The sequence below is a fragment of the Salarias fasciatus genome, chromosome 23 (genome assembly GCF_902148845.1).
Source record: "Salarias fasciatus chromosome 23, fSalaFa1.1, whole genome shotgun sequence".
Lineage (NCBI taxonomy): Eukaryota > Metazoa > Chordata > Actinopteri > Blenniiformes > Blenniidae > Salarias > Salarias fasciatus.
Genome location: NC_043766.1, coordinates 31,177,064 through 31,190,264, shown reverse-complemented (window position 1 = coordinate 31,190,264; position 13,201 = coordinate 31,177,064). Strand labels below are relative to the sequence as shown.

Genomic DNA, 13,201 nt, shown 5'->3' with positions numbered 1-13,201 from the left:
GTGCAGTTAGGAATTGTGGTGCCTTGCTTAAGGGCCCAAAGTGGAGGTCATGAGAGCTGTGATAAGAATTGTCTTTCAGTCTGGTTCTGGAAGAATCTGAAAATCAATCAACATAATAGAACTATAATCTCTACAATTATAGGGGGAAAAAACACTAGCTTTACATTCAAACAAAGATAATCATTAAAAACAAAAAAAATCTGGCTTTAGTCCAAAGTGACAGACATATTGGGATTAAATCTGAATCCCACATACAATTTGCTTTAGCTGCCAAATGTGTTTATTTATAATGACGATGATTAGAATGAGCTGCAGACACTTAAGCCTTTATTATCACCATTATCCCATCTCCGCTCAGGCACCTTGGATGAAAGCAACTTCAGGGAGACGGCGTTAGCAGACATGGCAGAGTTTTGTTCATGTATAATGCAGTTGTCATGTTTTATAATGCACACACCATCTGCGTCACCCTGGGAGTAAAAGATGCTACACTTCCCCGAAGGTGGTCCCAGGCGGGCAGCGAAGGGGTAAGTGGGGCAGCACAAATTCACATTCTCATCACCTCTGTGGAAACACACAAAGTAAAGCTGCTAATGGCATCCTGAGGGCTTACAGCAGGGCGATGCGGCATGATTTAACTCCTGACGCGGTCTGCTCATCAGTGGCATCTGGATATGAAGCTATTTCCTATACCCAACCCTCATTCCACAGTCAAACTGAAATATGAACATCAGTATGATTTACCAACTGTGCTTCAAAAGGTGCGGAGGCACTGCGTCTTCCAATTGCATGGTGGGAAAGGACCTCAGAGCTGTCGACACAGACCTCACAGCACTCACATCATTTCCTCTTTATAGTCCACAATCAGTATTTTGAAGGAGAGCTCCATAAAGACCTCAGCATTGCACCGTTTCTTCAGTCCAAGCCCTCGTGTTCACCCTGCCGGTGTGACACCAGCGGAGCTCAATGGCAGACGGGAACAGCTGCCATCCCTGCATGAGGAATTATTGCTGAATGCAACCGGTTACCCTGCCAGGCACCGCATGTGCTCTTAAGGCTCTTTAGAGAAGGATAGAGAGCCACCTAATCCCTGCCAGGTTGCCAGATTCTTGTTGATCTGTGGATTCTAACATTTTTACGGCACATGCTGCCTCTTCAGGATAGGTTTTATAGATTTATGCACAACAAAGGATATAAAACCAGGATGGTCACAGTTTTGCCATCTTTCAGTCAAAAGTACCTCGAACCTTCAGTGGCGAGTTCTGTTCTTCATGGAACTAAAAAGCTTTGCTGTGCGGACTGGTGGATGTGCTTCCAGTGTGGGTTGAAGTCATGGGAGCATTGTGGAAATCAGCCTGATGACGAAAGAAAAGCTGAAAATACTAGATACACAAAACGATTACAGTCAAACAACAACAGTTCCAAACAAGGCAACAGCAAATACTTTAATGGAGGAGGTTCAACTTGTGCTGTGTTTGATAGATTTTGATCAGAAATGCTTCAGGCTTCATTAGATCAGATCAGTGATGGTAAATTAACAATAATTAAAAAAAACAGTGAGTCTGTGGAAACTGTTCATGATCAATGGAAGGCAGTCATCCGCCCATAAACGCTCAGCACTGCAGACTCCACCCTGAAAGTCTCTTACCCATTCAAAGCAACTACATCATGTTGTTATCGCTTAATTTCTGCCATAAAGGTTGTAGTTCCAGACACACGGATACCTCTTTTTAAAGGATAAGTGCCGGCACTAACCGTTAGCTCCTTGCCGATACTGAGTACCAATTCCAGTATTTACTAAATGCCACCAAGCCTAATTTATACTCTGTACACAAATGATGCCTTGCCACGATCAAAGTTCTCCCAGTGTCTGCATCAATGCACCTTCAATCAATCAGAATTAGAAATGTTAAGGAGTGTATCAGCCTCACTTTATAGCATGTAGCATTTGTAGCACGGCTCGCTCAACGCTACTTTTAATGATCTTCTATCATGTAGATATTAGGAGTGTACACTTTATTGCACATTTGTCATTTTGACATGATCTCTTTGTACAAAATCAACTTTAGAAGCTATTACTAAAAACTTAGCAGGTCATATGTACAACTACAATACTGAGATACACTGGAAACCAGTTTAGTTGTTGTTTGTTAGTTGAAAGAATATAAGTGTCAACATTCATCCTGCATGAGTTTTATTTATATTGTTGGACCAATGCTAAAAATTCCTGTTTCTAAATTTGATCTGTAGAAGGGAACCTCATATAAACACTGCTTTCTACTGCGCCAGTGCTGTTTGTTTGTTTCTCACCAGGAGTCGCTTGGGGCAAAAGGTTCCTCAGGATTTGAGAATAGATGAGGTCGCTGTGTTCGTGGTTTGATCCCGGCTCACCACATGTGCTTCGACAAGAAAATGAACCCCAGTGGTGTTCAAGTGTGTTGCAAAGCAGCAGTGTGTGTGAATTAGTCAGTATGACAAAAAGTGTGACGCGTGTTTTCAGACACACGATGTAAGTGAACTCCATTGACCCAATATAGGACTTTTGAGTTTCCATCAGATGAAATGGTAAACTTATAAATGATATTTAAAAAAATCAGCTGTCAGACACGATTTTTAATTTTCAGTTTTAGCAACCATATATCTTCTAGGTATGTTTGCATTATCATTTGCTTTCCAACACACGTCTTCCATCTCTCACTGTGTGTGTTTTTCAAATCCTTGAAATGGGTTGTAAAAAACCTGCTCCATGGAGAAAACTCATCTGAACTCTGTCAGCCCTGTTTGAGTGTGTCACCGGGCTCTGGTCTCTCTTTTGCTGCCTTTCATTGAGAGGTCAGTGTGTTAGAGGAGCCGTGAACCTTGTTAGCCTCCGTCTCGCCCACAAGCAACACAATTACAGCATGTGGGTGTGAGAGACTGCTGGGACACACACACACACACATACATATACTAACACATGTGCACACAAAGCTTCACACATCTTCAGGGCCTTTCAAGCTAAATTAATAATGGTGGTTTCCAGAGAATGTGGGCCACGCCAAGAAGAACACATCAATTTCTCCTTTCAGCAAAGCAGACAGACAAGAATGGGAGGTGAAAAACAAATAATGGCAACAATTCATTTACAATTTTGCCCGAAGCTGTTTAGCAGCCTGCATTTATAAAAGCAATGGAAAAGCAGTCTGGCGGCCGCTCTCACTCTGGGCTGAATTACTAAGCTGTAGATAAAAGTGACATTTGGTCCAGAAAGGCCAGTAGAGCCCACACTTCTATTATCTTTTGCCCACATATATTATTTATGTACTTACAAGGTTTATAGCCTGAATAAAGTAATGTGTTTGAATTGTAGGTAAATGGTACGCCTCAGTGGATCTGGAAATAAAATTCAATCAATCAATTTGTTGCCATTAGTTTTGATTTGAATTTAATCTTCCTATCTATTCAGAACATGTGAAGGAGTGAAGACAATTACATGCTGAAAAAAGGAGTTAAAAAAGAAAGAAGAACCAAACAAAAAACGTAATCGGAACTGTTGCATTTTCACATGCCTGAAATAGAAAGAAATTTAAGCTGATTAAATGAATTTATGATCTGGTTCTACCCTCCAACTCTGATATTTGAGTCAAGTCGAATCTACGGATCCATCCACGCTTCTGATTGGTCCACTTCAGCTCCATGCAGAGAGCAAAGAAACACAGACATGGTCCTCTTGGTTCCTGTGGAGGAGCCCGAGCCACTCTCCAACCAACCGATAGATTTGATCTCTCCACTCTGCTCTGGGAGTTTCCCATCCAGCCTTTACAACAGGGGTGTGAAACATTAGCCTGTGAGAGCTTTATCAACACTGAGATCTAATCCCAGATATTAGCTGTTTGCAAAGTACTGTCTGTATAAAAAAAAAAAAAAAAAACCCACAAAATGTTGAAAAAAGCTATTTATTTTTGTAAGATTTCATTGTGTTTTGAACCAGGGAACATCGTTCAATTGAAAAAAAAAAAAAAGTCATTTTTTTCTTATTTTGTTTGTAAATTTATATTTTCTCTGATTTGGTGAAGAGATATTAAAGGAAGCATTTTTGTAATTTTTAATATTATTTACTTACTTACTTACTTACTTATTTGTTTGTTTGTTTAATAATTATTTTATTTTATTTTATTTTATTTTATTTTATTTTATTTTATTTTATTTTATTTTATTTTATTTTATTTTATTTGTTTTTACCAGTCATTTTAGCGGCTGCATAGAATGTATTAAAGTAACAATTATGGGGAAAACACTTCATGTACCAGCAGTTTGACTGAAGCAAATACAAAAGACTGAAGGTGACATCTTGTGGTCACATTATAAACTGCAGGAACCTTTCAGTTCACCAGTATAATGAATTTGTGTTAAAGTCTGTATGTCTACCACTGATCACCAGTATTTTATCCCATTTGAGCAAAACATCGTTAAAGGACTGTTAAATCTTGACTGAAGTGACTGCAATTCAGTTTCCTCTGGAAAATCAATGGCATTAAAAGATAATATAGAATAATTCTAATTCATTTTGGACAACATACATCAATTTTATTGTGTTCTTTAAACATATTTTAAGTAAGGCAGGATATTTAAACTGATTAAAGTGACCACAGCACCTCTGTAGTAACCTTAATGAATCACATCCAGATAAACAGCCGCTGTCTGAGCTGCTGCTGTGTCAATGTATCGTCTGTTACTTGGACCACGCCGTGTTATGTAACAGTAAAAATAATTCACTTTGTTGTTTGGCAGCCAAACGACTGCTCTCAAACGAGTCCGTGGATTTGCATTCAGCTCGCTCCCCTTGGCTCCACAAGGTTTCTTCTGCTGAACCGTCTCACATTTTCTCACAGTCTTCCAAGCACGGCCTTAATGGACCCATAAAGGTGTCGCCACAAATTACGCCAGCGCTTCGCTGTGGTGGCCATCTTGACTCAGGCTGGTGCCTTAAACTCTGCAGTAAACCTCACAAAGGGCAGGAGGTGTGATGAATTTTCTTTGTATTGTAGTGAAGAAGAAGGTCAGGCGGGAGCCGGATGAGATATGCTTGTTTCCTCACATAAAGTCATGAACATGCAAAACCTTCGAGCCACTTTCATTCCAAATGTTGATTTAAATGGCAGGAGCATAAACTACAGCCAAACTGGAAAATGGGGAATTAAATCCACGACTCTGTTCCGTGGTCCATTCCTGTTGATTTATCATAAACACTGGAAACCCTGACCCAAATCAATAGAAGTGTTGAACTTTTCAAACTCACTGAATTACAATAGGCTGCATTTTGAGCCTGAGATACTTCATTAAAAAAAACAACACAGTATGCCCAATATTTTATCATAATAACAATAAAAAGTTCACCTGGCAAATTGTCAAATCAATTCAGCTTTATTTATATCACTCCAGGTACAACACAGTCATTTCCTGGCATTTTTACAGAGAAAGTGGGGATGTAGAGAGGGGCATATTCACATCATGATAATCAACAACAAGGTTGTCATTTGTATTTAAATAAATATAACGTACAGACTGAAAATGTGCAATACATATTTCTGATGTATTTATCAATACGTCCCTACATATCAGACCAGATGGTTTATCTGTAGTTCATGGTTCTTCAGCCGCTCTGCAGCGGTTCCCTGGTGGAGGAGCAGGAATAGGTGTGAATACAGCTGCCATTAGATTGTTCTGTAAAATGTACTTATGTACGACTGCGGTGGTGTTTATTGGTGCAGAAGCTCACAGTGATTTTTCTTGAACATGGCTTGTTCTTACGTAAATTATGGGGCACTAACTATAATAAATAGCAAGTCCACTGTTGTGTAATGATAGCCAACTATAGTGGCTCGTTCTGTGTGTTATTACTGAACCAACTCACCTGATCTGCCCCATCGGTGCTGACCGAGCAGTTTTCACAACTGATCAGTCAAACATACTGACTGCCATCACATCATTTATGAAATACTCAAATGTTTGTGCAGTCAGTCTCCTGATGAATTTATTGAACAAAATGACTGATTATCATAGAAATACAATATTTATTACATCCATGGAAATGCTGGTTTTGCCATCTGTGAGTGACTGTTTGCTTGGATGTGAAAAAACGTTTCTTCTGTTTGACACCAGAAGGTAACGGTAAAATTTGCTGAAACTGTAGTCATTTTCAAGAGGAATTGTTTGGATTGGGTGAATATATATATACATTTTTATCTTGTATGCTCTGTGGCACAATAAAGAAAACTTTAAAATTGAAACGTAAAAGTCATGATGGCACTATTTTACAGCCCACTCACGATGAAATGTGGCCCCTGAAATAAAATGAGATTGATGTTACTGATTTGAAGACTATAACAAGGGTTAAAGGACTGACGTCTCAGCAGGATTCAGAGACGGTCCATGTGAAGGTACCCAGGTCAACACGTACAGGACAGCTGATTCAAAGCGCTGCTGCAAACACCACATCAGTTCTCAGGTGTTCGCCCGGGCTTCCTGTCACACTGAGAATAATTTTCAAACTCATACCACTGGTTAACGGAGCCTCTCAGCTCATTTGAAAACAGACTGATTTACCCTCAGATTTTATGTTGCATGGCATTATTAATAATTCAATGTTTTCTGTTCAATTTACTTAAAATGATATTAGTTTTCCTTGTTTATTCATTTTTTTTTCAGTCATTTTGTTTGTGCCAACTGCACATGTGTGTTATTGTAAATCATTTTGAACTGCGCTGTTGCTGACATGTGCGATACAAATAAAGCTTAGGGAGATTCTGACAAACTTCTCAAATCACAAGACTGCTGAAGCGGTGAAACAGACCTTAATAAGTGAAGTCTCTTTACGTAGATTCTTAAAAATTTTAGGATGAATATGTACGTAAAGGTTTCCTCCATTTTCACAGTCGTTTATCACTTTCAGAGACCTAAATCACTGTCTCAGCAGAACTGATGGAAACATGGAAGCAGTGAATTTTAAGAGATACAAAATTCATCTTTGACCTTTCTTGCAACAGTTTGTGGATAAATTAATCATGGCTTTCAAAAATATCTCAGTCAGATGGGCCCTCAGAAGACCCTGTCAGTTTATAGACAAAAACACACACACAAGTATAAAGCCTCCTCTGGTGTCAATACTTTAATCAAGCAGTCAGTATAATGTGATTTATAACAATAATCGCTGGTCTCTGGCTTCTGCCCTCCAATACTTTGATAGAGATTTCATCCCTTATGTAACTAACAGAGAGAGACTCAGGTGTGAAGACAGGCAATCATCATCCGCCTCGGCCCCGACTCATTCAGAGCCGGAGTCTATCCAGGCCCATCCTGTGCCTGTGGGGGCCTGGGCAGGCTCTGGCCGACGGGGCCGACCTGGGAGAGGCGGGCTTCTCCACCACAGTACCAAGCGAGCTCGGGGGCTTGGACGTGGCGCCGCTCGAGCTGTCTGTGTCCGAGTGTGTGTGCTCATGAGGATGCAGGTGTGTGTGGTTGTGGTGCTGATACTCAGTGTGCTCAGCGTCTGCTTTGGCATGGACCGTCTCCTCCTCCGTGGCAGCCTGTAGAAAAAGAGAATCAGGCCTGGTTTACGCAACAGCGTTACACATTACAGGACTTAATTTTTGCGTTTTTTTGTTTATGAGAAGTTTTACTTTTCATCAGCATTTTTGAAAATTATGTCTGTTTACACGGAAACAGCAGAAATGCTGACAAAGATGTAACTTTCATGCCAGACCGCCAGTGGGTGAAGTATTTTGTGTAATGAAAACACACACGTGTGCAGAGTAATGTGCTGTAAACATTAACAATAGAGAGTACGCTTTAATCAAAAATATGTAATGTAGACACATAGCAGCGGTGTACGGACCGGTGGAGGATATTCTGAACCCTGTGTGGATATACTCAGACTGAATTACCCAACGATGCGTTGATCGCACATACACCAACATATTATTTTAAATCATAGATTCTTGAATTACATTAATAACACAGGACATCGTACACAGTTTTATTTTGTACCTTGGGTTCGTAGATCTCACAAGTAACTTGTACAGGATTCTGAAACGAGCTGTCTTTTTTCCCCACCGGCCGTCTGATTTCAAACATCTCCTCTTGAGTGACATGTGAGCCCCGGCAGAAGCCTCTGTGCTGAGAGAAAGGAGATCAAAAACAATTCAACCTTCACTTGCATCTTAGGAGAAAATTCACAAGTGAAGTGTGGATGAAAAACACAAACAAGCTTAGTAGTTTATTGGTCAATATGTCTTTACAAATCTCAAACCAACACCAGTTTTTAGTACAACTTCCAGCAGAGTTCTTCCTTTAAACACTCTGATTCATTGTGTGCTACTTACAGCAAATTGACAGTCCATTGGGGGGCAGCTGCCCAGTTCACCGGGATCAGTTCCCTTTGAACACACTGTCTCCACGATGGTGAAATCCACAAAGTAAGCAGGGCCAACGACCCACTGACAAAACACATAAAAACACATTTTTAAAACTGTATTCACACATGGAAGTCCTTACTGTTCTTAAACATGGAGGAGCTGAACCTCAAAGTAAAAAAAATAAATAAATAAATAAAAAAAAGACAAAAAGACACAAAAGAAACTACTGCAACTTAAGTAAGAAAACAAATGACATTGAATTCTGTCATCAGATCAACTAATACCTGCAAATTGAAATGAACACATTACATAAGTATCACTTCACAGTAACTTTTTAAATACTGATTTGCACGGAAGATGAAGAAAAGACCTGCTTTTACTGCGAATTGCAATGAGCAAATACTTTTATCTGACACTCAAAGAAATGCAACGGTGGCAAGCGGACATCAAACACACTGCACCTCCCATTCATGGTTACTACCTTAAACTCAACTAGAGAAACTAGGTTACAAAACCACAAGAACACGATGAAACACAACCACTCATAACATTAGTAGCAGTTCGGTGAGACCACTGGAGCACCATCGCTGATAAAATGGCCCAGAAACTCAGGGTTCAGCTGCAACCCGGCCTGGTGGGTGACAGTGAGGACTGCACCCAGACTGGAGAGAGCTCTGTCGTAGCCAGCAAAACTGTCAAGGTACACCACACAGCGACGACAGGGCACGTCAGCCACCACCATTTCCATCAGTCGTTCAAATGCTTTAGGTGCATTGCAGAGCCCAAATGGCGTGATACAGAACTGATACCGCTCTCCAAGCTCTCCCCTCATTTCTAACTGAGAACACAACATTGTTAAACATGAAATGAACACAACAAAAAGGTAATAGGAAAAAAAAAAAAGAGGAGAAAAATCCCTCCATTTCTTTCTCAAAGTGAAACATGAAAATGTTGGGGTCCCACAATCATCATGTGCTATTTGAAAAAAGCCAAGTTATACCTTTGTGGATGCATTTGGCATGTGTGTGAATGGACTTATGATCCCTATCACTGGTTTTATGTGTGAAATATAAATAATCAAATATGGCGCCAGTTGGGCAAACCACTATGGTGTTTACGTTATTATAGTAAGGCAGACCGTATCTCAAGGCTGTCTCAATGTCCCACACCACCTAAATTCATGTATCATCTTCAATTTTAAAATTGTACACAAAGAAAAGTGGAAGTCATCAAATATGGTCACCTGCCTGATAAAATGTGATTTAGGGCTTCTGACAGTGCTAATATTGATGTGAGCACATTGAACAGAGGAAGCCTTTCACGGCTTTTCATTGACTGTTTTCTTTTTTTTAAAAACACAACTGAGTGGTGAAACCAATAAGGTTCAGTTATTGAAAACTAGGTTCACTTTAAAACTGATCATTCACAGCATTGTAGAGTTGACAGTTCTTTGATGCTGAACCTGTGAACTGGCTCTTGTAATGCTCTCCAGAGCGAAGTAGTTCCCCAGCTTGCTGTCCTTATTGAACATCTGCAGGGAAAGGTTGGCCGTTTCCTTCACGATGGGCTCGTCCAAGTTGTCGGCTGTGGGACAGTCCGGGCACACGCCCACCACTTCGATAGCAGGAACTAACCATGAGAATAAAGAACAATAAAGGTAACCCACACGAAGCTGACAAGGGAAAATAAAGACAACTTTCTGCAGTGTCTGCTTCACTCATGCAATTATTTATTATAAAACTACTTAAACAGTCATAGATCGTCAACTTACTTGGTGTCACTTTACATCATACCTTAAAGATGATTTGCTATATATATTTGCTTCTAAAATTAGAAGCTTTCAGCTCCCAGGTTTCTATTTTATGGAACCAGTTCAATATTTACTTCAGGGTTAAGGCTTATGGTCACCCTGGACCATTTTCTGGTTTATTCTGCTGTTAGAACATTTACCAATGTGCAAGTCTTTCCTTCCCTCTTCACACTCGTTACGTTCATCAAGTTTGTGACGATTGACTCAGAAACTTCCTCTTTGAGGACTTCCCAGCTTTCAGATTAAAGTGACCAGTAGTTCACGTGAACAAAGGAAAAGGGAGGATTCAAAAGAGAGATGAGATGAAAATAATGACAATAACAACAATAATACGAAACAACTTTATCATAGAACGCAGAGTTAACAAACAAAATCGACACTTAATAGAAAACCGAAATAAAGCTGAATAAGAAAATGTGTGACTAAGTAAAATAAATGTATAGTTTTTCCAGAGATGGTTGGATTACAATGATCGACAGCCTGATCACTTTTCATCAGCTTTTCACCTCTGAAAGCTAACACTGTAAAACATCACTGGGCTTCACTTTAAAAGGCCCATTCTCACCACTTCTGCAGTCTTTACACCGTTATCCACACTGACCTATTCCAGCATAGTGAAATTTCCACTATATGAACAAGCTGAACTATGAAAAAGTTGTGGGGATGTTTTTTTGTTACCTTGTCGAATTGCACAGGAATAGCTTTGGAGTTTGACTTCACTGTCAACGTGAGCAGAAACCTCACACTCTCCATACACCTGAAATGCACCAACAGACTTTATCAAACTTTTCTGTCAGAGCAACGTAAAGATCATAAAACTTCTACTCATATCTGTGTCAAGGTTTCTTTGACCTTTTTCCAGCCTTACCATCCAACAATAGAGACAAGTAGAAGTCATGTGAACTGTGAATATTTGGTTTATGTGGCATCGATTCTTTAATATGTGGAATGCTCTTTTACTGGCTGTGATACCTTTGTAGAATTCAAATTGGCTAAAGGAGTGCAACATCGTTACAAGATAACTTGTGCCTGACGCTACCATGTTAGTTTATCAGGAATTTTGTGTGGCTTTAAATTGGTTTCTCGCTTGAAGAAGTTAAGAAAAAAAATAATTTGTTGTATTTATTACCCCAGACACTGTTACTCTGGGTCACATGGTTCTTCTTCTAAAAATCTATGTGCACAGTTTGAGACTGTTTTATTTCTCTTTTTGTGTTTTTGTAAGATCAAATATGTCAAATGTTTTCAAGCAAGTGGGTCTATAAACATGCAACAAGAAGTAAATAGAAGACGCTAAAGCAAACATTAAAGTATATTTATGGAAACAGTCCAGAGCAGGCTGAGCAAGAGCTCAGCCTTGTTTTGAGTTTCACTGTAGGGCCCATGAAAAAAAACAATAAATAAGCTGCATAGTTCAGATGTTCAGCAGTGTGTGGCACTCACAGGGATGTCTCCAATACTCCTGACTTCACAGTCTTTCCATGGTTTTCTGCTTATTATGTGGCATCTAGTCTCCAAAACATCAATGGTTAATTTGTAGAACACACCACCTTTCTCCTAAATACACACATGGAACAATCACAATGACGTCAGGTGAAATTACATGAGCTTTCTGTACATTCACCCCAATAAGTTACTTTAATCTTAACCACAACTAGGATTCACCAACCCTTTAAAAAAATGTCTTCAATTACGTGATCTATGATTTACATAATGGGGAATGAGCAAACACTTCTATATGAAAATACGTGCAGTGGGTAAAACTCCACTGTAACTGTCATCCATGGTTCATTATCTGCACTGTTTTTGAAAAAAAAACGTTGCATGTTTTGCATAATTTAAGCTGCTGCAGAACCCTGGCACCAGTAAGTTTATTTTTCCTTACCTTGTCTGGAGAGTGAAAAACATCATAAAGTCTATTGAGGCCCCAGATGTATCCGTTTGTCCTGTCCTGGTTGATCTGCTGCAGAGCCTCTTCTGCCACCCTCACTGCATCCGGACTCGAGCAGTCTGACGGGTCCGGACTGGACCTCGCCTCCTGCTGCAGTAAAGCCAGACATAGGAGCAGCAGGTACGCACGCATCCTGCAACACAGACACGCACAGTGTGTCCAAACGGATGACCGCAGCCAACGTTTAGATGAATAAATGCACTGATATTGTTTTCTTTGCAAGACCTGAGATCCCAGTTCTTTCGACAGACACACGTGTGGCCGATGCTGGACTTTCCCCTGCCTCCCGAAAGATGAGCAAACAGCTGCTATCTGCTGCTCTGCAGGCCAATGGCTGTCTCAGTCTGACGAAGGGATCAGAGTTCACTGGGGAACAGGGGAAATTAATGGAGTGAGGTCTAATGCATGTTTCATACGCCAGCTATAATGCTTATGAAGCTGAAGAAAATTATTTAAGGAAGCGTCTTTATTAATTGCATGAAATCAGAGTATTTACCAACAAACTGTTTTCCAAATGGTTCATCTTTATCTTACATTTTCCAGTTTTCCATATTTCCAGCAGTTCAATACATTTGGTGATTGTAAGTCACTGGTTTTGTCAAACACATTACAAAACGCCATTTTTGTTTTTGTTAATGATGATGCAACCCTCAACTGGGCAGTATTTTCTTTTAGAGGTCCCCTCCTAAAATAAGTTATCTGCCATGGCAATGGCCAAAAAAGAGCCACACCAAGCAACCACGGACCACGCCGAAGCTTGAATACCATTCAAATATTTACTTTATTTGAAGTTTTTTGTTGTTTCTCAGATGCAGTTTTACTCAACTAACCAGCAGTATTGAATCACAAATCATATCAATTCAGTTCTAATCAACTAAATTATTTTTTGTTTATATGGAGCCAAATACAATGCAGTCATCTTAAGGTGCTTTAACTGAGGAGAAAAACTCACCACACTCTGTCATAGCCCCACTCCTTGTGCAACTCCTACAAGCCACCCAGGAAACCCTCGAAGATTCTCTGGTTGGCAGAGACCTGAAAGAAGCC

The 13,201-nt window shown here is 39.9% G+C and overlaps 1 protein-coding gene across 1 annotated transcript; it reads right to left on the bottom strand.

Moving 5' to 3' along the window:
* Positions 1-7,164: 7,164 nt before the first annotated feature.
* Positions 7,165-12,295, bottom strand: LOC115381519 (fetuin-B-like). Its single transcript, XM_030082979.1, has 7 exons — positions 12,089-12,295; positions 11,647-11,760; positions 10,882-10,960; positions 9,856-10,022; positions 8,361-8,474; positions 8,026-8,154; positions 7,165-7,565 (listed from the first exon to the last, which is right to left on the bottom strand). Exons 1-7 carry the CDS (start codon positions 12,284-12,286, stop codon positions 7,308-7,310), a joined length of 1,059 nt encoding a protein of 352 aa, XP_029938839.1. The 5' UTR covers positions 12,287-12,295; the 3' UTR covers positions 7,165-7,307.
* Between the last annotated feature and the right edge of the window lie 906 nt (positions 12,296-13,201).

Coding starts and splice junctions, on each gene's coding strand:
- LOC115381519 (XM_030082979.1), bottom strand. CDS start 12,286: ATGCGTGCGTACCTGCTGCTCCTATGTCTGGCTTTACTGCAGCAGGAG. Junction 10,961..11,646: donor GGAGTATTGGAGACATCCCT/GTGAGTGCCACA, acceptor GGTGCATTTCAG/GTGTATGGAGAGTGTGAGGT. Junction 10,023..10,881: donor TTCCTGTGCAATTCGACAAG/GTAACAAAAAAA, acceptor TCTCATGGTTAG/TTCCTGCTATCGAAGTGGTG.